General features: G+C 42.7%; 1 protein-coding gene across 2 annotated transcripts in view; it reads right to left on the reverse strand.

The window, feature by feature from the left end:
- Window positions 1-24,965, reverse strand: part of MAP9 (microtubule associated protein 9) — an 81,622-nt gene that overhangs the window by 18,132 nt on the left and 38,525 nt on the right. For both annotated transcript variants that reach the window (XM_083172195.1, XM_083172186.1), the window contains exons 8-11: window positions 23,276-23,502; window positions 13,356-13,408; window positions 4,484-4,616; window positions 135-224 (exon numbers count right to left, since the gene is read on the reverse strand). In XM_083172195.1, coding sequence (XP_083028321.1) covers window positions 135-224; window positions 4,484-4,616; window positions 13,356-13,408; window positions 23,276-23,502 — 503 coding nt within the window. The remainder of the gene's footprint in view (window positions 1-134; window positions 225-4,483; window positions 4,617-13,355; window positions 13,409-23,275; window positions 23,503-24,965) is intronic.

Raw genomic sequence — 24,965 nt, forward strand, 5'->3', positions numbered from 1 at the left:
ATAATATTACTTATAATCTTATTACTATTACACAGATATAGGCGTGTCTACATAGAAAGCAATGCTGCTACGAAGATAGAGGTTAAGAACAATGTATCAGAGCATGTCCAATATGATAAAATCTAAATCATTACCATTTTTATTTTCTCTTTCTCCTGCTCCGTTTTAGCCTTTTTCATTTGATGCAGTTCATGAAGAAATACTTTCTTCTTTTCCAGCCAGTTCTGTAAGATAATAATGTTTCTGAATAAAATGTGAATACTCAGCAAAACACTTTTTCTAAAAATGTGTCAGCTGCTTGCCTAAGGCGTAACATTCAATGTAACTAAATAAAGGGGAACATGGAAACGAGTTTGTCATATCACATACTGGGGTCATTATGGTTGGATCGTTAAGCAGCAGTAATTTGCTGGTTAGCAAGCCTTTAAACCAGGCATGTCCAACCTTGGCCCTCCAGATGTTGTGAAACTACACATCCCAGGATGCTTTGCAATAGTTTTAGCATTTTCTAATAGCAAAACTGTGGCAAAGCATGCTGGGATGTGTAGTTTCACAACATCTGGAGGGCCAACGTAGGACATGCCTGCTTTAAACGATACCCACCGGTCGTGCTAATGCCAGCCCTCCACTGCCCAGCGAATATCCCTGCTGTACTGCGAATGGATGTTTTGCATCCATCAACCATCAAATAATTTCCCAATTGCTCGCAAATCTAAGCCAGTCTCTGCTGACTTAGACTTGCTGCGCCCTGCTCCGAGAACTGGGCTCGCGGCTGACGTCCTGTGACATCAGCCCTCTGCGTTCTCAAGGGGACGCCGAACGCCCATGCGAACACACGGGGGACCAGAATCAGGGCCATTATACTATGCCTTATTTGCTACTTTACATTGTACTATGCTTAACAATATATGAGTGTATATATGAGCAATAAAGAACTTGCTTGCAAATAAAGCATATGGCAAAATTTAGAGTACCGTATATACTCGAGTATAAGCCTACTTTTTCAGAACATTTTTTATGCTGAAAAAGCCCCCCTCAGCTTATACTCGAGTGAGGGTCCCACGTGAGTCAATAAGTTTTCCCAGTTTTTTGTTGTAAAATTAGGTGCCTCGGCTTATATTCGGGTCGACTTATACTTGAGTATATACGGTAAGTTGTAAGGGAAAATTGTAAACTGCAACACGGTTAAATAGCGAGACCTGCTGATAATTAAAAATGACCTGGTTCATTTAATGCTGCATACTGTAGAGAAAGTCAAGTTTGCAGCTGGCAAATTATATATTATGCATACTAGCTGGCTTTTCAGCTGAACCGGCAAAATGATGATGAAGAGGCACATCCAGGTGCTAGGTCCAGGAGGCATAGAACCATGAAATGCATCATTGAGGCAAGGAATCAGATGGCTGATCTGCTCTCTAAGGATTACGGGGGCGCTTTAAGCTCGCTCAAAATGTAGGCATATAACAAACAGTTCAGGAAAATTGACAAGTATGATTTTAGGTTGAGAGGTACTATAGGAATTCACAAGTCATTAACTTGCAATCCTACTCCATGTACATAGATATTTTCCTGGAGTTTGATGAAAGAAGTACAGATGTGTCCTCATACATTTGTGTCCATATGTCATGTAGCGCATCAAGCTTGTTGCATCTCATACACTCGCCCTTTGATGGATCATAGCGTATTCAGTCGCAGCATAAGGCACTGAGATACCAGATAGTGCAATACAATGCTCCATTCACAGTTCACAAACTGTAGTGCGCATGCATCAAATAACCAATGTAGTGTAATGATACATACAGAACAATAGACTTTATATTTTAATAGATTTTTTTGTTTCCTTTTCCAATGTTGAGTGACAATTTACTGTGCTGTATAAATATTCTACAGTATATTACTGCACTCTAGTTTAAGTTTTTTTATAATTCCAAATTATTTTTTTATTATTTCAAACGATTTTATTTCCACTGAAATAATAATATACAGTAATGAAAATTTGCTACTGTATACAGTACTGTAGTTTTCATCAGTGGAGTACTGCCCATCCAGTGGTGAAGCTGTGTTTTGCATGGTGTGGGCCCTCTCACCTCTTAAGGCCCCCATACACTATGCAACTTCTTCTACGAGAGAAGTCGCATCCAGTACCCCTTGAGCTGCCCGGGAGAGGGTCAGACATGGAGATCATACGTGCAGCACATATGATCTCTGGGTCCAATCGAATGCGATTGGCTCGGATGTCAGAAACATGCTTTTTTGGGCCGATTTCACGCAATTTCTCAGCCCGAATCGGATAAAATCAGGCCCAAATCTCATAGTGTATGGGGGCCTTTAGAGCAGTGACTTCCAGTTTGGATTAAAGTTTAACATGTAGCGACAAAGACAGCTGTTTGGCATGACTTACACAATAACATATGAGGACACCTCTGTACCTGACCTGTAGATCAGGGCATGATAAAGCATGATCAGGCATAAGCAATGTCACCACTTCAGAAAGACATTTGACAGACTCCATGCCAACAGTTACTATGCTGGAACAGTAAAATGTCTTTACATCATGCAAATAAGGCAGTGACATGAAATGGTGAGTGTGGGCCCCGAGGAAACCATCAGTAGATCTAATCTAATACTTGAATTCAGTTCATTAAAAGAGGATTGATAACGGATCTTTACAGCAACACATCATATGATGGCATTCTTGTTAATATGTGATGTATATGCAATTGTGGTGACAGATATCTACGTACAGTGATTGTTTAAACCATTTGCAGGAAAATAAAAGTCAGCAGCAATGTCAGAAGATCCGATTTAATTCTGTTTGAATCAAAATAAAACTATCCTCCTTTATCTTATTTCTCATTAAACGGAGGCCAGCTTTCATGTGGCTAGACTAGTATTTCCATAGCTTTGTTTCCATGTATTCTGTCTCTGCGAGGCTTCATCTGTATGATTGGATTCATCAGCCCCACAGCTAGCAATATATATAATACATACGGTGCTAGGCACATACTCATGCACATGAATAAAGGCATTTCATTTTACTGTAAATATTTCCGACCTAGGAGCAACCCCGATGCTTCATGAGTGAACACACCATATCATGGTGGTGATATGATAAGAAGTACATACACTGTAGAAAATAAAGATTCCAATTTATAAAACTCATGACGATTTGCATAGATATTGGCAACCATGGCTATGCAGTCATATTGCTGAAGTTCACTGTATGGACAGTCATAATGTCAACACCAGAATGTTGACAGGTAGAATGGAGATGGGATTAAAATGTCAATATCTAACATGCTGACATCGGCAAAATGTTGACATATCGATGTGTCCTCCCTCATCTTACACATAATGCTTTTGCATGTGCATATGCAATGCGTGTAGGATTAGCTGCTCCAAGGTGCGTATAGTCGCACCCATAACTCAACCGGGGAGTTTGGTTTAGGGATAAGGTTTAAGGTTAGGGGATCGGCTGAGCATGCCAACTGAATAATGTGAACCCTAATGCTAAAACCTGAGCAGAACACCCCTAATCTTACTGCTAAAGGTGGGCTTTTTGTGACCAGCGTGTATCCACAGTGATGATGCTGAAAATTGCATACACACTGAGTGATTTTCGCTTGTACAAGTGATTTCCGTGGAGATCAACAGCTTTCCATAGTATGATGCTATGGAAAGCCATCCACAAAATTGCTCATCTGCTGGTAATACCAGCAAATGAGAGGCAGTGGCTAACAATGATGCGGGAGCACGTATCAGCGCTGATCGCCGGGCCATACATACTGGGCGGCTTTTGAGCTGAAAGCAGCTCAAACTGTAAAAATTAGCTGCTTTTAGCTCAAAGTGTGCATGGGCCTTAACATTTTCATGTATGTCAACATGGTAACCATTTTGTATGGTTAAGTCTTTTTTTTTTACTTAAACTTTTTTTATATAGGGGTAAATATATGATACAGGAACATATTGTGCCGGAATTGCTTTTCCTGCTTCTATAGCGGGAAATGATAGCGCCGTGATGCATTATTATCTCAGCTGCCGGTGTGGCACACTTCTCCTCCTTCAGACATGAAGGACAAGCGGTATCAGAACTGATACCACTTCTCCCCCATAATGACAGGTAATAAACCTACCCTATAGATCCTTTAGGCTTAGCATGTTAGATAGCAACTAAGTCACATGTTCGTGTAGTATAAATAATTTATAATTATAAGCAATAAGTAAGCACTGCTACATAACAGTATAAACAAATTAGTGTTTTCAGGTGTGCCCATTTCCTGGCTTAATACAAACAACAAATACAAACAACAATGATTAAACAAAGTACTGTACATCCTGCTCAGGCACATATGAGAATTGATTAAAATTGTATTTGTCCAGATAGTCCAGCACACAGTTATAGAGTGACCTAATTTTCAATGATGCTTTCTGCTCCACAGGATTATGCCAATTACATAAATACATTTAAAAGACCAATGGTTACCTGATAAACAGCAGCACGCAAAGTATCTGCAGCTTCCACCTCACAATTATTGTCATTAACGGACTGGTCTAATATGGTTAATGTTCCCAAATAGCGGGGCTTAGGGGCACTCTGTTTGGTAGATCTCTTCTTACTGTGTAGAATAGAAAAATATTTGTTACAGTATTTAATGAAAATATAAGATTTTTGCTCATCACCCTTACTTATTATATATCCACACACTCTGGAACGCTGTATGATCCCTTTGCATAGAAGAAACCAGTGACATACAGTAATTGTTAAGCTCAAGGGAAAGTCCTTAAGAGACACCTTAGTCAGGGTTATATATATTTAAATGACAAATAGATGTTTCAGTTTAGTTTTAGTTTAGGACAACAATGGTAATCCTCATATAAGCAAGTTGGATTTAAAAAGAAAACACTATTATTAGGTTGCAATGATGCATACTTGCCTACTTTAAGGGGGTTATTCTAGTTCACTCGCAAAGGCACAATCACTCTCTAATGGAGAAAACCATGTGCACTGCAGGGGGGCAGATGTTACTTATGCAGAGAAAATTAGATTTGGGAGGGGTTTGTACTTCAAACTGATTTCTATGTTGCAGTGTAAAAATAAAGCAGCCAGTATTTACCCTGTACAGAAACCATAAAACACTCAAATCTAACTCTCTCTGTACATGTTACATCAGCCCCACCTGCAATGCATATGGTTTTGTCCATTAGAGAGGGATTTCGCCTTTGCCAGTGAACCAGAATAACCCCCTAAATTTCACCTCTCCGGGAGAAGCCCGGAGAGGCAACACATCAGGGGGACGGGGCAATGCAGACGTCACTTGTCCCCGCCCCCCATGCCTGGCTTAAATGACGCGGAATGACGCGATCGCGTCATTTAAGCCCCTCACCGTGGACCCACGATTTGCAGTAATTAAACCCGCGGGCAAGGGGAGAGCGGGGGCTCTGAACAGAAAGCAGGGGACTTGCCCACCTTCCCGGGGGGGGCTGGGAGGTGGACCCAATTTTTGGGAGGCTCCCGGCCATTCCAGGAGGGTAGGCAAGCCTGCAATGATGTACAGCAGGCATGGCCAAACTGTGGCCCTTTAGCTGTTGTGAAACTACACATCCCAATATGCCTTGCTATAGTTTTCGCATTCCCTAATAGCAAAACTGTGGCAAGGCATTATGAGACAACAGCTGAAGGGCCATAGTTTGACAATGCCTGATGTACAGTATCTGTGTGGCTGGTAATAGCACTGTTAGTGGCTAGACTGATAAATATGGAATCATTTTTTGTAGGCAGAAGTGCTCTATTAAAACTTGAATCTGGCTTGTTTTCTTTCATTTGTAGTTGACCAGGGTAAAAGTAAAAGTACAATATAATACAGTAGCCCACAGTAAGTTGATAATGTTTAAACTAAACAGTATGTTCGGAATACTTACACCACATACATTTAGAATACATTCAGTTAATAAAATCCTTCAGTAGACAAAACAGTAGTGGATGAAAAATTGATGCTGTAAGTGCAAGTAGACTGCTTTCATATATATTTCATTGCATTACATCTTATAGGAATGGAGGCTGGCATGTACATTTATTTTACACTCTGTTAAGTTATTGTAACCATTTCAGTACTTAGATGGAACAATTAACTTTCACGATTTCTGCTATGCACAAGTGATGTCTTAGGGCAGTATTCAATGAGAAAATTCTCCGTGCATGGCGAGAGATTTTTTCTCTCGCCATGCACTCGCCCTGTTCCGGAGGGCTCGCTGCCACTCCTGCTCCCACTATTCAATTTGGTTAAGACTCGCCGCCACTCGCGGCGAGTCTTAACCCCTGCTGCGGACGAGCGTCCGCGGCAGGGAGCTGGCAGGGAGCCGGGGGACGGTGGCAGCCAGGGAGATTAAAATCTCCCTGGCTGTCCCAGAACATATGTGGAGGGGAGGAGGGCTCCCCGGGACCCAGGCAGCACAAGCTGCCCCCCCCCCCTATAGCCAGCGGGGGACCCAGTATTCACTGCACCCGATCGTGCATATGTAATGATCGGGTGCAGTGAATATATGAATATCTAATGAGCGGCTCGAGAGCTCCGGCCCCCTGCTGGCTGCTCTGAGTAAAAAAAAAAAAGAAAAGAAAAGAAATTAAAAATATTTTTAAAAAAATGTCATATATATTCATGTGCTATAAGCACATGAATAAAAATACCATGCCCCTTCACAGAAAAAAAATCCTGATTTTTTTACACCAAAATTTAAAAAAAAACCTTTTAGTTTAAAAGTTCACATTCCAGTTCTCCATGAAAAGATGGAGAATTGCTACACGGAGAGACACGGCGAAAATCACTTAAAAAGACGGCGAAAATATCACATTGAATAGGGTGGTTCACTTTTGGAGAGCAAAATGCTCCTTCCAACGCGAAAATAGCACAAACTCGCCATAAAACACAGCAAATTTTTCTCATTGAATACTGCCCTTAATGGAGAATGCCATTAAGTTCCCCCTGAATAAAAAGAATGCCCATCGCCTACAGGTCTTTTCCCAGTAACCAGCCCCATATTTTATGAGTGACATTTCTAACTAAGGCATTTTCCTGAATCCTGCAAGGAAAAGGGGGCCTGATTCAGACCTGATCGCTCATTTGCACATGACTGCGAGTAGTTAGTCGCCGCTCGGACAGAATGAAAACCCGCCCTGTGAAAATCTGCCAGTGAATAGTAAAAATGTTGCAGGCTGCTACTCATCATCGAGCGATAATCCCTGTCTGTGCAAATGTGAGTTAAGTCTGATCCTTCCACAACTCTGCTACAGATACAGACTAAGGACAGCACTGCCATCACACATCCTTCCTTATTATGCCTGGGCACACCTGTATTTCTTCGGACATATCCCAGAAAATGTCAGGTTACCACCCCCCAAATGCCAACTTCCTGTCGAATTGGGAGGGGATTGCGATTAGAAATTGTCGCTGTTTCGGTCTCTATTTTGGCTCATGCATGCGTGCTACAATCCATACTCATGCGCAGTCATTTGATAATCGAGCGGATTTGCACATCAGCAATTAACTCTGAATCGGACCCAGAGTGCAAGAAGTCAACTTTGGAGAATGAAGTCAACTTTGTTTCTATAATCTGTTTAAATGATAACACATCAAGTTCTCTAGCACCTAATTCTAGCAATAATCCCGAGATGAAGGTGGTTGGAGGGAAGGATACAGGTTTGACTTTTTTCTCCATAGTAGCCATACCTGTGTATAGTTTATTGAAAGGTATCCGCTAGCAGCATTTACAGAATATAGACTTTTGGGATAACTGTGAACAGAAACTGAGGATATTTATTCTTGAATATACAGTAGAAACTATGGTATTAGGAGGAAAAATACCGCAGGCATCTGTCACATTAAAGCGTAAACTACTACAGGTTTTCTTCTGTGATATTTTTCATCATCAAAATACTGTCATATGAGCATATACTTTCTGGCATTGCTTGCTGAAACAGGGCATAATTCACAGCACTGCTGATAGAAGGAGAGATAGAAAAAGAGCAAAACAAATAAAATAAAAAGACAAAAGACAATTCCTCTGCAGGTCAAAGAAATCTCTTCAAGCATAGTAATCTTTTTAGGTACTAGGGGGGAGCTTTGAAAACCTACATTAAGTATTCATTATTTGTATGTTAATGATTTACCAACGCAACCAATTTCAGATAAATAGGGCTATGCGCGCTCCCTGATCCTGTTCTTTACAAATGCAAAAAACTGGGTGCGACAATTTTTAAGCAAAAACCCACGGTAAATGCAGATATGAGGAAATCAGCTTGTAGCCTAAAAACAGGAAAATTTGTAATTTGATGCTTTAACCACTTAATTGTTTTTCCCCCTAAAATCTTCCAGAAAATGTTGGTTTTTAGCATAATAGAATTAGGTCAAGAATATTTTTTTTAAAACACAGCCAAATTAATGTTTTTTTCTCTCCAAAAATCGGAAAATTGCAACAAACGCCATCATCGGCGCAGTGTGACTTTGATTTTGCCACACTAAGGGAATGGGTTAGATTACATTTCCTTTTACTGGGTGGCTGGTCTTGAGGCTCTCTGTACAGGATACATCTGCCCTACCTGCAGTGCAACATAGTTTTACCTAGCTGCTTGCTTTTTTGCTTCACTTAGAAACATGAAACAGGCATTTAGTAAGACCAGAACAACACAACAACACAGACTACCAAGCCTCTATTAGGAGTCATTATTACTGCACAATGATACTCCCAATCATGTTATAGATTAATTTCTAGATATTTACATTAGCTAAATGTGTGACATCATCAATAATCAGCATTCTAAAAATATAAGAACTGGATGTACAGTCAGGTTCATAAATATTGGGACATTGACGCAATTCTCATATTTTGGGCTCTATACACCACCACAATGGGTTTGAAATTAACCAAACAATGGGGGTTATTCTAGTTCATTCTTTCTGACAAAATCCTTCTTAGATGGACAAAACCATGTGCACTGCGGGTGGGGCAGATGTAACTTGTGCAGAGAGAATTAGATTTGGGTGGGGTTTTACTTCAAAGTGACATCTATATTGCAGTGTAAAAATAAAGCAGTCAGTATTTTCCCTGCACAGAAACAAAATAACTCACCCAAATCTAATTCTATCTGCACATGTTACAACTGCTCCCCCTGCAGTGCACATGGTTTTGTCCATCTAAGAAGGATTTTGTCAGAAAGAATGAACTAGAATAAACCCCAATATGTGCTTTAACTGCAGAAGTTCAATTTTAATTTGAGGGTATTTACATCCATATCAGGTGTAGGAATTACAACGGTTTCTATATGTGCCTCAAACTTTTTAGGGGTCCACATAGACATCACCAGGCCCTGGGTTTCATCCCTGGTGATGCTCTACCATGCATCTACTGCAAATGTCTTCAGGTCCTGCTTGTTCTTGGGCCATTGCATAACATTCCACTTATTTGCCTTAAAAAACTCTATGGTTGCTTTTTAAGTATGGGTCATTGTCCATCTGCACTGTGAAGAGCCATCCAATGAGTTCTGAAGCATTTGACTGAATAGGTGCAGATAATATTTCCCGAAACACTTCAGAATTCGTCCTGCTGGTTTTGTCAGTAGTCGCATTATCAATAAATACAAGGGAACCAGTTCCATTGGCAGCCATACATGCCCACACCATGACACTACCACCACCATGGTTCACTGATGAGGTAGTATGTTTTGGATCATGAGCAGTTCCTTTCCTTCTCCATACTCTTCTCTTCCCATCACTGTAGTACAAGTGTATTTGTGTCTCACCTGTCCATAGGATGATGTTCCAGAACTGATTGGCAAACTATAATCTACTCTTATTGTTTTTGAGGCTCACTAATGGTTTACATCTTGTGGTGAACCCTCTATATTCATTTTTGTGAAATCTTCTCTTGATTGTTGACTTTGACACACCTACCTCATGGAGAGTGTTCTTGATCTGACCAACTGTTTTTCTTTTCACCAGGGAAGTCATTCTACTGTCATCTACCACAGTGGTTTTCCATGGTCTTCCAGGTCTTTTAGTGTTGCTGAGCTCTCCGGGGGCTTCTTTCTTTTTAAGAATGTTCAAAACAGTTGATTTGTCCACACCTAATATTTTTGCTATCTCTCTGATGGGTTTCTTCTGATTTCTCAGCCTAATGATGGCTTGCTTCACTGATAATGACAGCTCTTTGGATCTCATATTGAGAGTCGATAGCAACAGATTTCAAATGCAAATGTCACCTGGAATCAACTCCAGACCTTTTACCTGCTTAATTGACGATGAACTAATGAGGGACTAGCACACACCTGTCCATGAAATAGCTTTTGAGTTGATTGTCCCATTACTTTTGGTCCCTTAAAAAGTTTGAGGCACATATAGAAACCATTGTAATTCCTACACCTGATATGGATGTAAATACCCTCAAATTAAAGTTGAACTTCTGCAGTTAAAGCACATATTGTTTGGTTAATTTCAAACCCATTGTGGTGGTGTATAGAGCCCAAAATATGAGAATTGCATTGAAGTCCCAATATTTATGAACCTGACTGGATTTCACATATCACGTGGTCCCAAATTACGTGCAATATTTTCTACTGAAAGTTTTGACATTGCATCTTTCTTATTTCATAATATCTGACACTTTAGTCCCAAAATCTGTTTGATGATACACTTACACCAGAAATGTATCTTTCCATTTATATTAGAGGAGGAAAAAATGCAGAATGATAATATGTTTTTGTAGGATTTAGCATAAATTTTCAAAGGTTATGAACCAGTCTATCAGTAACTTCAGTAACTGGTACTATTGATCATCTAGCTTATATGCGACTCTTCACTTACAGATGTGTTCCCATACATCTATCCTCAATATGCCATGCAATACGGCCATTTTAACTGAGGAGGGGTTCCATGTGCAAACTTTAGGTGGGCCCCCTCCTCTTCATAGCACAGAAGTCACTGGTATTGTCGCAGTGCCTACTACACATTCAGAATTTTCCCTTCTAACAGGGGCGTAGCAGGATTTTGAAAGTGCCCCCCTGCGCTCTATTAGAATGGCAAGGGTGGGTGGAGAGAATTTGTTTTTGAGCTGATATGGGTCAAAGGAGGTTGGGCCAGACAGTGGATGGCAGTGTAAATATCATTAGGAGTGAAGGTGGCAAATAGTGCCACATTATTGCCCACACAGCAAAGCCCACTGCGCCACATTACTGCCCACAGAGCAACAACCACAGCTTCACAATGCACTCCGCACGGTAACATCCACTGGGTCGCATTTTGCGGTCGACACCCAATGCGACATTTAGCCCTTAGGCTTGGAGGTGACTGTGGATAACTGTAAAGACTTGGTGATGGCTGTGGATGACTGTGGTACTTCGGAGACAAGGGTGAACAACTGTGGTAATTTGGAGACAACTGTGATCAACTGCGGAACTTGGACATAACTGTGAATAACTATAGTACTTGGATACAACTGTGAACCACTGTGGCACTTAGGAGACAACTGTGAATAACTGCGTCACTTGGATACAACTGTGAATAACTGTGTCACTTGGATACAACTGTGAACAACTGTAAATAACTGCAGTAAATGACAACTGTAAATAACTGCGGCACTTGGATACAACTGTGAACAACTGTAGCACTTGGACCCAACTGTGAATATCTGCGGCACTTGGATACAACTGTGAATAACTGTAGCACTTAGACCCAACTGTGAATATCTGTGGCACTTGGATACAACTGTGAATCACTGTAGTACTTTGGAGACAACTGTGAATAACTGCGGTACTTGGATACAACTGTGAATAACTGTAATACTTTGGAGACAACTATGAATAACTGTGGTACCTTGAACACAACTGAGAATCACTGAGGAGCCTTGAAGATTACGGAATAACTGTGGTACCTTGAACATGACTGAGAATCACTGTGGAGCCTTGCCACTGAACCACGCTCCAGGAAGTAGACTGAAGCACTTAGCTGTCAACACTGGACATTGGCAGTCAACACTGGAAGTCGACACTGGACCCTTTGGTATCTGTTAAAATCAGGATACCTTCCAGCAGCAGACTCCATGACCACGTGGCAAGCAGTGAGCAGAGGCAGCACCGCAAGGCTCAAGGGACAGCGACTAGGACAGGCGTAGCATGGGTTAACTCAGGAGCTCAGGGCTGTAGCACTGATACAGGTAAGAGACTAGAGGTACTGGCCCAGAGGCTGAAAACATGATCCTTCTTAAGGAAGTGGATTAAACCATAGCACAGGGACTCAAGGAGAATGGTCTGATCTGGTCTCCAACATGGTGCCCCCTTGCAAAGAGGACACCTGCAGTATCCAGAGTACAACAGCTCCCAGCCTCCAGCAACCAGCACCAATACCCACACGGGGCCTCAGCAAGATGGAGATCATCGCCGCATCAGAGACCCCTCTTGCCACCCTATCCGGAGATGTCGCCTCGTCAACCCGAGCCTGCAAAGCTGCCTGCCGCTACACGCACCCCGCTGGATGCTCCCTGCTGTGGAGGTATGCCCCCGGTGCGTGACAAGCTGCATCTCCTGCACCCTCGATAGTTGCACCACTGCCTACTATGCATGCTTAGCAGACATTTTACCAGTGATTAATTACCACGTATGCAGCTCTGCTGTGGGACTTAAGTAATATAAACATGGGTGCAATATGAGATCTCTGGATCTATATACAAAGCACAACAGAACGTTATTTGGGGAAAAAAACACGTCTGCTGCTGCTGCTACATAGGACTTCGTATGCAAATTCAAAGACTCAGTTCCACCAGGGCCGGCTCTACCATTAGACTTTGCCTAGGGCGCCAGGATCTGGGGGGCACCACCAAGTCTGCCTATCAAAATATCATGGCTGTCTGAGGAATGTGCAATAAGACCTTACCACCATACTTTTCCTTGAGGCACACTTACCGACATTACTGCCCCCTCCTCCTTGTACTCTGTTGTGGATGTCAAAGGGAGGCCTCCAGGTCCAGCAGGGGATTTGTCCATCTTCCCTGGAAGGGCTGGGAGGACCAAACAATTTTTGGGAGCATCCTTGGGGGAGGGGGGGGGGGGGGGGGGGGAGTAGGTTCATGTTTTGCCTAGGGTCCTGAGAAGCCATACACCGGCCCTGAGTTGCACACATATACTGTACATAAGCGTTGTATTCATAAACTGAATCATTGCAGTCTCCTGATCTATTCTGGTCACATTGCATCGCAAATTTGGTTGCGCTCATGACCACAGTAACAAGAAAGAAGGTATTAGGTTATTGTTCCCTCTGAAATCATAATTAACAAATAAATTAGCTTTCATTATACATAAATAAACCAATTACCTGCTTGTTCTGCCTAGTTCTGCTGAAGCCTCTGTGTCCTTTGCAGATTCAAGCTGAAAATACAATAACTATGAGAGTTAGAACGTACAAAACTCAATAAATAATAAAGGCAATAAAAAATATACTCTAATAGGTATGCATTAGTAATATAGGGGGTTAATCTAGTTCATTCTTTCTGACAAAATCCTTCTTAGATGGACAAAACCATGTGCACTGCGGGTGGGGCAGATGTAACTTGTGCAGAGATAATTAGATTTGGGTGGGGTTTTTCTTCAAAGTGAGATCTGTATTGCAGTGTAAAATAATGCAGTCAGTATTTTCCCTGCACAGAAACAAAAAAACTCACCCAAATCTAATTCTCTCTGCACATGTTACATCTGCCCCCTGCAGTGCACATGGTTTTGTCCATCTAAGAAGGATTTTGTCAGAAAGAATGAACTAAAATAAACCCCATAGTTATACTGATAATACTGTGAGGTGTGTCTATGGGATATTTTATCTCAAGTATCTGGATCACTGCCTCCAGTCCTTTATTGATCTGCATTTATATCCATTTCTGATTTTCTGCCACGGTCAATGTCATTACTACCAAGATGTCTACATGCAGCGCCTTTTGGCAGTGCATCTATAGCAGGTTCAGCTTCTCAGTCCGAGTATGGCATAATTTGTGAGCGGTTGGACATCTTTGCTAGTAGCCGCTTACAGCAACACAGATGTATTTGTATAGCCACCCCCGTTATCTCCCATGTACACCCACTGAATTCCACAGACCATGCAAAATATTCAGATCTGCATCTCTGAGCGATGACAGTAAGGACATATGCGCACTGTGGCTAAGACGCATTCACACACTTAGGCCCTCATTCAGATCTGATCTCAGTACAAATTTGTTCTCAAAATGGGCAAAACCATATGCACTGCAAGTGGGGCAGATGTAATATGTGCAGAGAGAGTTAAGTTTGGGTGGGGTGTGTTGAAACTGAAATCTAAATTGCAGTGTAAAGGCGGCTGGTGGAAGGGGCGGGCCACGGAGGCACGTACGTGAGGTAGCGTGTTCCCTTCCCCTCCCATGCCTCCTGCTTAACATTGTGCTCCGGGACCCATGGTCTTACCCACCCGTGATTGAGGTTTAATCCGCTCGCTGGCTCCAGTCTCGGCGAAGGTTGTCTCCTGAAGTCCCGCCGTCCCTGGCTGGCTGTCGTTAGTAACCACCCGCGGTCTGCCGCTTGTCTGCCCTCCTGACTCTCACCGTGCCTCGAGTTCCGGGCGTCTGACGTCATCAGGCGGCGCCCGTGTCGGCTCCATACGGCTGGGTGCTCCGGGACTGTGCCGCTCCATCCTCCGTTCCCTGAAAGCTGCTGGTGTCTGGAGAGCAGCCATAGGAGTGAAAACAGCGACTAGGCAGTTTATTTGTGGTCCAGTGGCATGCAGGCGGGCTGTTCATTAAATAACACTGGCTAAATCCCTTACATCGACCCAGCAGCTTGTTTCAGCAGTGCTGAGCCATACAGCTAACAGCCGGACAGAGGGATACAGTATCTGCTGTTCTTCGTGACAAGCATCCTTTTCCGGACGAGAGGGGCTCAGACGCCGATGCCAACCAGTAATCGTGTGTAAATCCTGGTAACCCTGGCAATACGGCTTGCGGGCTTGAGTGGAAGGAGACAGTTGAACAGCTTTATTAACAGACGCCTGCCACTGAATTGTGCAGCTTAACGTATACTGCTCCATTTGGTTCAGGTATTAACGCTGCTTGCAAGTTAACCTGTTAATCCTGCTAACCCTGGCATAAAGGCTTGCGGCTTGAGTGGACTGAGACTGTTGAACAGCTTTATTAGTAGACTCTTTGCGAATGACTTGTGCATTTAACGTGTTATGCTCCATCTGCTTCAGGTACTAACGCAGCTTGCAAGTTAACTCATCTGCTTCAGGTATTAACGCAGCTTGTAAGTTAACCCGCGCCCTGCTGGGAGAATTAAGCGTTACTAACCCTGTCTGGTAATTTCACCTGGACTATTTGAACCAAACTGCTGAGGTGCCGAATTAACGGTTTTACTGTGGCTGTATTACACAGTTAATAAGTGCTGCCCCTTCGGGCTCAGTTAAGGGATAGGTTGTCTCCTGCCCTGTTGGGGGGAGCCAGAAGGGCCTCATTCTTCAGTCATCAGGGGCTCAGCTGACGGTTATAAAGCTCCCTAACTTTACCAGTATGGGGAAAACTGGGCAGAACACGGCCGCAGCAAGGCTGGAGAAATATGCCCGTAACCAATCCCAGCTTGGCAGTACCTCACAATCTTCTACACCAGCGGCCTCACCCGCAAAAGGCAGCAATATACAGCCGCCCTCTGATGTTACCCTACAACAGGTGTTGGAGGCAGTAAATAAGTGTGAATCCCGTTTACTTGAGCAGTTGGGCATAGTACAGACCGACATCTTGTCAATCAAGAATGATATTGAAAAGACAAGGGAACGAGTTACAGAAGTAGAGACCAGAGTCTCCCAGTTGGAGGATAATGTTGCGCCCCTCAGTACTCAAGTTAAAGCTATTTCCTCTCAAGTACAGGAACTGCGCCATAAGCTCACAGACATGGAGGGGAGGTTGAGGCGCAATAACGTGCGCTTTTTGGGGTTTGAGGAACGGGTGGAGGGCAAGGAGGCTGAGAAATTTCTGGAGGACTGGGTAATTCAGGTATTCGGCAGAGAGTTCTTTTCGGACCAGTTCTCGGTGGAGCGTGCTCACCGTATCCCTTCCCGCCTACCGGTGCCTGGGGCTATGCCACGAACCCTTATTGCTAAATTCCTGAACTTTAGGGATCGGGACACCTTGCTGCGCCTCGCTAGGGAAAAAGGGGACTTGCTTCATGATAGCAGAAAAATTGCTATTTTTCCAGATTTTCCCATTGAGGTTCAACGGGATAGAGCGAGATTTAAGGAAATTAAAACTTGTCTTCGAGAGCTGGGTTTGAAATATAATATGTTATATCCAGCCAACCTGAGGGTTGTGGTAGATGGAGGCACCAAATTCTTCCCGTCCCCAGGGGAGGCAGCTAGCTGGCTGGATACTACATTTTCCGGCAAGCACCAAGTTTTGGCGAAGAAGCCGGATTGATATATTTGTAACTGGTTGCAATTATTGCTGTTTATTCACCCCTTTTGTTTGCCATTTGAGTTAATATGTCTTAGTGGGGTGGGGGGATAAGGAGTGGGTGTGTACTTAACTTTATGTAGATAAGCAGGTTGGGAGATGTGGGAGGGGGGGGGGAGGTGGCTTGGTATTGGTAGCCCCAAAAGAAGAAGAGAGGGTTAACAGGGCTAGGGCTCAAGGTATGCCTTGGATAGGCAATACAGGGTGGGGGGAGGTTTGGGGTAGGGGCGATGTTAAGTGTTTTTTATGTATGTATTGTTATGCGGGCCGCACCCCGTTTAGGTTGTTATCCATGCAATCCAGGAAAATATGGTTACTGCTTAGGCCGCAATGGGGATCCGTTGCTTAAGTTGGAATGTGAGGGGCTTGAACGAGAGAATCAAGAGGGCCCTGGTCCTGAACCAATGTAAGAATTATGAGGCCGACATTATTTGCCTCCAGGAAACCCACTTGGTGGGGGACAAATTATTATCCTTGAGGCGGCCATGGATTGGTTCCCTGTTTCATGCTCCCTTCACTAGTACATCCCGCGGGGTTTCTATTTTGATTAGGAAGTCATGTGCCTTTATACCTGGAACAATTAAAGTGGATCCGGGGGGTAGGTATATCTTTTTAGAGGGGCGGATTAACCAGATTAGGCTTTGTATTCTTTCCGTTTACATTCCCCCACCCTTTTCATACGAGGTTATTAGAGAGGCTGCAGAGTTTGTGGCAGACTACCCCGATGCCCAAACAATTTGCTTAGGGGATTTTAATAAAGTCCTTGACTCCCGGATAGACAGATGGAAACCTGGCCAGAGCTTGAGGAATGAAGGCAGTAAATTCAGGGAATTTATTGGAGATTTAGGATGGTGTGACCCCTGGCGTATCAGGAATCCAGCACGGAAGCAATTCTCGTGTTATTCAGCGTCGTATAAAGTATTCTCAAGAATTGATTTGGTGCTGGTTTCCGTTGGTCTGCTAAATAAAATTCGGCAGATAGATTACAAGCCCCGTGGAGTCTCAGACCACTCCCCGTTAGTCATTCAGCTTGACCTGGATATTGATAGGGGGTTTAGCTATTGGAAGCTGCAACCCTTCTGGTTAGCTCAGTTGGATGATCAAGAGGACTTAGTAACCAGGATGGAAGAGTTTTTTGAAGTAAACAATGGGACCTCAAGCGGCATTGTGGTCTGGGAAGCCTTTAAGGCGTATGCCAGGGGCTTACTGATCAACAAGATCGCGTTTCTGAAGAAGTCTCACAGGCTTAGGTCCCTAGAACTAGAGAATCGGGTTTCAGAACTGGAGGCCAAATATGTAACAACAGGTCTGGACGTGGATAGATCGGCTTGGCATGCCGCCCAGCAGGAGTGGCTTGATTACAAACAAAATATAGAGTCGCGTAGAGTAATAGTGGGGGATCATCGTAGGAGTGCCACCATGGACCGTTCAGGGAAGTGGTTGGCGCTATTAGCGAAACAAGACTCACCTTCCAGGACTATTTCCAGCATTAAGGGGTTATCCGGGGAACAGGTTTCAGATACCCCCTCAATTGCTTCGGCCTTTGCTGCGTATCACAGTGAAATCTACCAATCACGGTTGGAGAAGGGTAAGGACACCATTGAGGGTTTTTTGAGCTCAATAGGCCTGCCAAATTTACCCGAGGATGAGAGAGTTCTCCTGGATTCACCCATAAGTCTAGAAGAGATAGTGGCGGTGATTCAGGGGTTACCTAAAAATAAAGCCCCAGGGTTGGATGGGCTGCCCGCCGAATTTTACCAAAAATATGTTAAAATTCTTGCCCCAGCCATGTTTAAGTTGTTTCGAGCCATAATGGACAGTGATACCTTCCCTTTGTCTATGTCAGCGGCCGTGATCTCAATGATCCCGAAAGTAGGAAAAAACCCCCTCGAAATGGACTCTTATCGTCCGATTTCGGTTTTGGCCACAGACGCAAAAATATTTGCAAAAATTTTTGCTAATCGTTTAAGTAAAGTGGTAGATCACATTGTTCATCCGGACCAAACGGGCTTCAGGGCTGGCAAATCCACTGCGATAAATCTAAGGCGAGTTCACTCCTATATTCAGATAAATAAATGTAAGGCCAGCAATGCTGCGTTGGCTTCATTTGACGCTCAAAAGGCCTTCGATGTGATAGAATGGGAATATTTATGGGCCGTTCTTAGGGCTTTTGGGTTTGGGGAGGGCTTTATTAAAGCAGTCAGATTGATGTACCAAAAGCCGGACGCTAGGGTTTCAGTTAATGGGTATACGTCTTCCCCCTTTAACCTGGCCAGGGGGACCCGTCAGGGATGCCCTCTATCGCCGCTGCTTTTTGCAGTGGCGGTAGAGCCCCTTGCGTGTACTCTGAGACAGAAGCTCGTGATAGGTACGGCGGATAGTAATTACTGCAGTAATATGGTGTCCCTTTATGCCGATGATCTGCTGGTTGGAGTTTCAAACCCAGAGTTTGATCTACCCGTGGTTTTGGAATGCCTGGAAAAATTTGGCCTCTACTCAGGTATCAAGATGAACTGGGCTAAATCGAATTTAATGTGCTTGGGAGATAGAACAATAGAGGTCCAGATGGCAGTACCTCTACATCGAACCAGTAAATTTAAATACCTGGGGATTTGGGTCACGGCAGATCCAATGGAGTACATCCAGGAGAACATTAGCAACCTGCTGGGTGAAATTAGGCGTAAGTGCCATAGATGGCTTAAATTGCCCATTACACAAATTGGCAGGGTTAATCTGATCAAGATGGCCATTCTCCCTAGCCTACTGTATGTTTTTCATCACTCCCCGGTGACGCTTAACAATAAACTATTTAAGGAGATAGACGGAATCCTTACTTCATTCATCTGGCAAAACAAACGCCCAAGGGTAAAAATATCTACCTTGTGTAGAGACAGGGCTAACGGCGGGCTTGGGATGCCAAATATGAAATTGTACTATATGGCCGCGCAGTTGACGCACATCTGTTCCTGGATTCGGGACGGGGAATCTACAAAAGAGGACAGGGAACTTGTGGCCTATTTTGATCAGGAGTATACCTTGTTACAGGCAATCTTGTCTCAGAAGTCACGGCGGGATTCCCCGCCAATCTTCAAACAAGCATTGACCATTTGGAATTGGGCTCAAAAGACTCTACAATATCAGGGTGTGGATCCCGAGTCATCTATCTTCTCTGTGGCAAACACTAAAAGCATAAAACTAATGCAAGGGGGCACTATTTGGGCTAAATTCGGGCTAAGTTCTATTGGCCAATTTTTTAGGGGGGACCAATTTAGACCCTATTCGGAAGTCCAACAGGAATTTTCCCTTCCTAATTATATGCAGTTTAGATTTATTCAGGTTAAGAGTGCGTTGCAGCACTGCAATATTGGATCCCAACTGATACATTCCCCTTGCAAAATTTTTATTAGGCAGTTGGGGTCCGCAAAAAGATTATCAAAACTATATAAGTTCCTACTTATTAATTGGCGCCAAGAGGAACTTGAACCTTTGAAAAGTAAATGGGAGGGAGATATCCCGGAAATAGCCCAGGTACCCTGGAATGAAATAGTGTCGTTCCCTAGTATAGCCACAACATCTATCCGCGTCCAGCAGGTTCAATTTAATATCCTCCATAGAATATACGTAACGCCAGTGGGTTTAAAGAAAATTGCAAATACGCACTCGGATCGCTGTCCGAAGTGTAGCACTGATATTGGTTCATTCTGGCACATGCTCTGGGAGTGTGGGAAACTTCAGTCTTTTTGGGGTGAAGTAACGACTGTTCTGGTGAACTTGGGTGTCCCAAGAGGAGAGCTAACCCCCTTGAGCATGGTACTAGGTGTGTGGGAATTAGGCAACAGCAATGGTGAATGGAAAGTTATGGTCAGGAATGTGTCTGCAATCGCAAAAGTGATTATAGCCAGAACATGGTTCTCCTCGTTGGCCCCTTCTAGGAGGGAATGGATTAATTTGGTTAATAGAATATGCCAACAGGAGAGATTTGTATATGCCTCTAGGGGGGCAAATGGAAAATTTTATAAGATTTGGGGCAAGTGGAAATCCTCGATGTACTTCTCACAGCTGCCGGAGGTATAGAGTACAGCACCTGAGCTGTTAGAATGGGCAGCTTGTTATTTCACATAAATATTTTCTTTTTTTCACTAGGCACATGGATTCACTCTGATAATGGAGGGATACTGATTGTTTGATACACGTTTTATAGTTATTGTCTATCTGTTTATTTATATCATTATATATCTCTCCTTGTTTGTGGACACGAATATTTTTTTTTTTTTTTTTTTTTTTTTCCGTTCTTTTTTGTAGTCACGGATTAGTACAGATCATCATCCTGCTTTAGTTCTTATTATGTGCACTAGTTAAACAAATTAACCACAAGATGCTTTATTAGCACTTATCACAGTTAACTCAAGATAAATAAAAGTCAAATGTTTAGTGGGTAGAAAGGTTCTCCAAGGTATAGTTCTCATTTTAGTTCTTATTTTTTCTCCGTTTGTCCTTATTAAGTAGTGAAGTGGTAGTTAATTGGTTTTGATTCACTCACCCCCAAGTGCCTTCAGAAGTTTTCCCGTCTAGGGCAACGTCCTGATCACCAGTAAGAAGTCTGTAGTCTTCAGGTAATACTCCATGGTTGAGACCTAATCCTTTTCCTGGGGGTGTGGACTCCCTCGTTCGAACGCGGATTAGTAGTTCCCTTTTTTTTTTGTTTCTTTGGTGTGCGGCTCGTCTTGTTTGTCTTGTTTGTCCTTTTTTAATTGTTGTAGGATGAGATGTATGATTATCCATAAGTGGATTTGGAGGATTTATTATTGGGTTTTGATATCCTACAGTGTTGTACTCGTTTGTATGTTTTAATATGTTTGTATTTTTGTATTAATAAAAGACTCAATTAAAAAAAAAAAAAAATTGCAGTGTAAAAATAATGCAGTCTGAATTCACCCTGCACCAAAACAAAATAACTCCCCCCAAATTTAATTCTCACCATACATGTTAAATCTTCCCAAACTGCAGTGCACATGGTTTTGCCCACTCTTGAGAACATCTTTGTACTGTGATCAGATCTGAATAAGGGCCTTAATGTATTGACCAACTGTATCGACACTGCTTGTGGCTTGGAATAGGGTCCAAAGTGATGTGTGCAAATGAGAACAATCACCATAGCTATAACAAGTATTTTAGAAGATTCAAAGACAGTGATGAAACTACAGTGCCACCCGAGCAGCCTATGTGTAATAAACATTAGGATTTCTGGCATGAGGTGTAATGGACTTTACGGAGTGTCTAATACTGTAATGTGTAAATGGGCATTATGGTGTGTGGCATAATGTGCAATAAGCATTTCAAGCAACAAGCATGACATAATGTGTAATGGGCATCACTATGTGTGGCATAAAGTGCAATGGGAATTACAGTGTGTGGAATAATGTGTAATAAACATTACAGTGTGGCATTATGTGTAATGGCCAGTACAGTGTGTGGCATGATGTGGCTATACCCCTAGTTGTGGCATGATGTGGCCACGCAATCTCATGACATGTAACCAGGCTCATTTTTGGCAGACGCTATCAGTACCACTAAGAACATTTTTTGACTTGCACTGCTACCTGTTCTTCCCATGATTCAATGAGCAATCTAATAACTAGCGACAATCAATAAAGCGGTCATCTTTCACAGTAAAATCTGTGATGGAGAATTTAAAAAAAGGTGAAAAGAGCTAATGAATAGAAAGGAACCTATCCATTCAATGGCTGCATTTACTGTATAATACTCTCCCTAGCTATATTAACAATAGGTGCTCTACTTATCAATATGGGCTGCAACCAACAGTATCTTTTGTTCTGTAATGCTGAGCAAAACTCAGCAATGAGGTCTGTACATGCGGAGAGTAATCCGCACGTATGGCGAGCCAGCTAGATCCAGGACCTTATAGCATTTCACTGCATGACAAATTGCCTAATTCTGTCATCCCCATAGGAATGGCAGTAAGTTCCATGAATGGGTTAACACTTTGATAAATGCCAAAAAGTAGTAACAAGCCGGAAAAAGCATCTTCACTGCTTCATATGTAGCCCTTAGGACTGGATCTTCCATCTCTCCAAATATGGAAATCCTTTCAAATGTATGTGAATTCACAGGTATGCACAGAACATTTTATTAGGGGGTGCACCATCAAAAGGGTGTGCCTAGCACCACCTATTGGGCGTGTCTACCATCATATATGGGCACTCACTAAAATATAAAACTCTCAGCCACACCATAACCTGCTAGCTCTTTCAGTTTTAATATTCTAATTACTCTGTGTACAAGTACATGCAAATAAAGTAAAAAATATGACACAGGTATGTAGTGATAGGACAATGGTCTAGTACAATTAACAATTCAAACACACATAAATGATTGATGGGCTCTTCTTTTATTGGAATACAGTGCTAAAAAGCAAAAGTCTTTGGTAAAAGGTATTCCTGGTATTCAGAGGTGTTTATAAGGGTGGGCACAGCATTAGGGGGTGCCTGTGCACCCCTAACACTCAATGTGCGCACACCTATGTGTGAATTACATGAATAATATGACTATGATTGTAGAATAAATATATATATAAACGTTATTTGCTTGATAAGGCATTTTGATGTCTACCTCTATAAGCCCACAGATACTTTCATAGAACACAAGTATGGCCATGATGATGTGTTATTTGTAAATATTTTATGACCTCTACGTACACTAAACTACTGACATATAGTATGTGTTCTACAATCATGTATACTGAATACATCTATACCTTTTGTTGCTTATGCTTCAGGTTCAGCCTCCCTTCATTACCCCAAAGAATGTCATCACTAGAAGAGTGGTTTGCATGACTTCCCACAGGCTTCAGGTCTCTGTCCTCCTGTTTCATAGACTTTTCTTTTACATCCATCATCATCATTTCTAAGACAGAAGGGGATTTCCTTCCACTACCATGTGGCACAGAGCTTCCTGGCCCATCAACTTCATCCATTTGTAGATCTGAAAAATATATATATGTAACCAAAGCGGGTCACTTTCCAGTCATCTGCTACTGGACAATTGTTATACAGTAACAATGGCTATACATAAATGTTTTTTCTCTTCATTCAGAACTAGAAGTGAAGAATTATCAAAGCTTTAAGAGAGATAAAGTACCAACCAATCTGTATCTAAAGGCGCATATACAAGGTGAGATTTTGGCTATGCAATTTCCCTGGAAGTCCCCAGAGCCCAGAAACCAACAATATTGACTATACATATTGGAGGTCATTCACAGCTTTGCGGGTCATCTAAATGCCACCCCCCACGCACGCCGGTTTCCCCCTTACGCATGCGAATGCATGTTTAGCATAAACATCCATTCGCAGCCTTGCGTGAGGTGCCAAAATCATTTGATGGTCGGTCGCTGACCATCGAAGGATTTTGCAAGCACCCGCAGATCTAAATCAGCCTCTGCTGACCTTAGATCTGCGGCGCACTGTACGGGAAGAGGCCGAGCAGCTGACATCCACTGACGTCAGCTGCCGCCCAACACCCCCCTCCCCCCGCACCCGCTTCACAGCCGCATTAGCATGGGAACGCCCAGTGTTTGCAGGGGGATGCCCACAAAACACTGGGCATTCTTATGGGCGATACCCCTCTATTTTCCCAGGGTAGCGCCCGCTCGCACAACGAGGCTGCGCAGGCGCATAAATGCTTATGCGCAGTCTCAGAACATTGCAAAACACGCAGGGAAGCGATAGGATTAGAATAACCTCTATTGCGTAATTTGACCTGTGTCTGAAAGATCACAGGAGCTGATTGGTAAGTACTTGACCTCCCCTAGGTAGGATATGCAACGTTAAAAGAAAAAGCAATTGCATTTTTAATTGGTTAAAACTAAAACAATCTCCAGTGTAAAATATTCCTAAAATATTAGAATATTAAAATATTAAATGTGTGAAAGAACATAAAACATAATGTACACTTTTTACAGTACAAAGTTTTCATTGAGTGTGGGATCATTTTTCAGGGCAGCTTTCTACTTACCTATCAGCCCAATCGGCAATCCCCCTGCCACGTTACACTGTAATGTGCTTGGTTAATACACCTTTTTTTTGGGGGGGGGGGGGGGAGAGAACTTTTTAAGCTATAACTATCAAATTGTTCACAACATAAGCTTGGGAATGTTACTAAACATTGGCACTAGAATTGATATACATAAAGAATGAAGTGTTAGTGCAATGACATCACCAGTATATGTACCAATGGATTTAAAATTCTGTATTTAATCATGCCTTCTATAATGCATTGTAAATGGATTTGAAAACGTAAAATCATTCTACTATATGATATCTACGTGCATTTAACTTCCCTTGGGCTTCGTTACTTTTATTTGACAACTGTTACCATATAGAGTAGCAATTAATAGAAATTATATTCAGCATCTCAAATGCTTGGATGTAGCCTATTAGTCACTTAAT

Source organism: Crinia signifera, chromosome 1, assembly GCF_055691185.1.
Source record: "Crinia signifera chromosome 1, ASM5569118v1, whole genome shotgun sequence".
In the NCBI taxonomy this organism is placed as follows: Eukaryota; Metazoa; Chordata; class Amphibia; order Anura; family Myobatrachidae; genus Crinia; species Crinia signifera.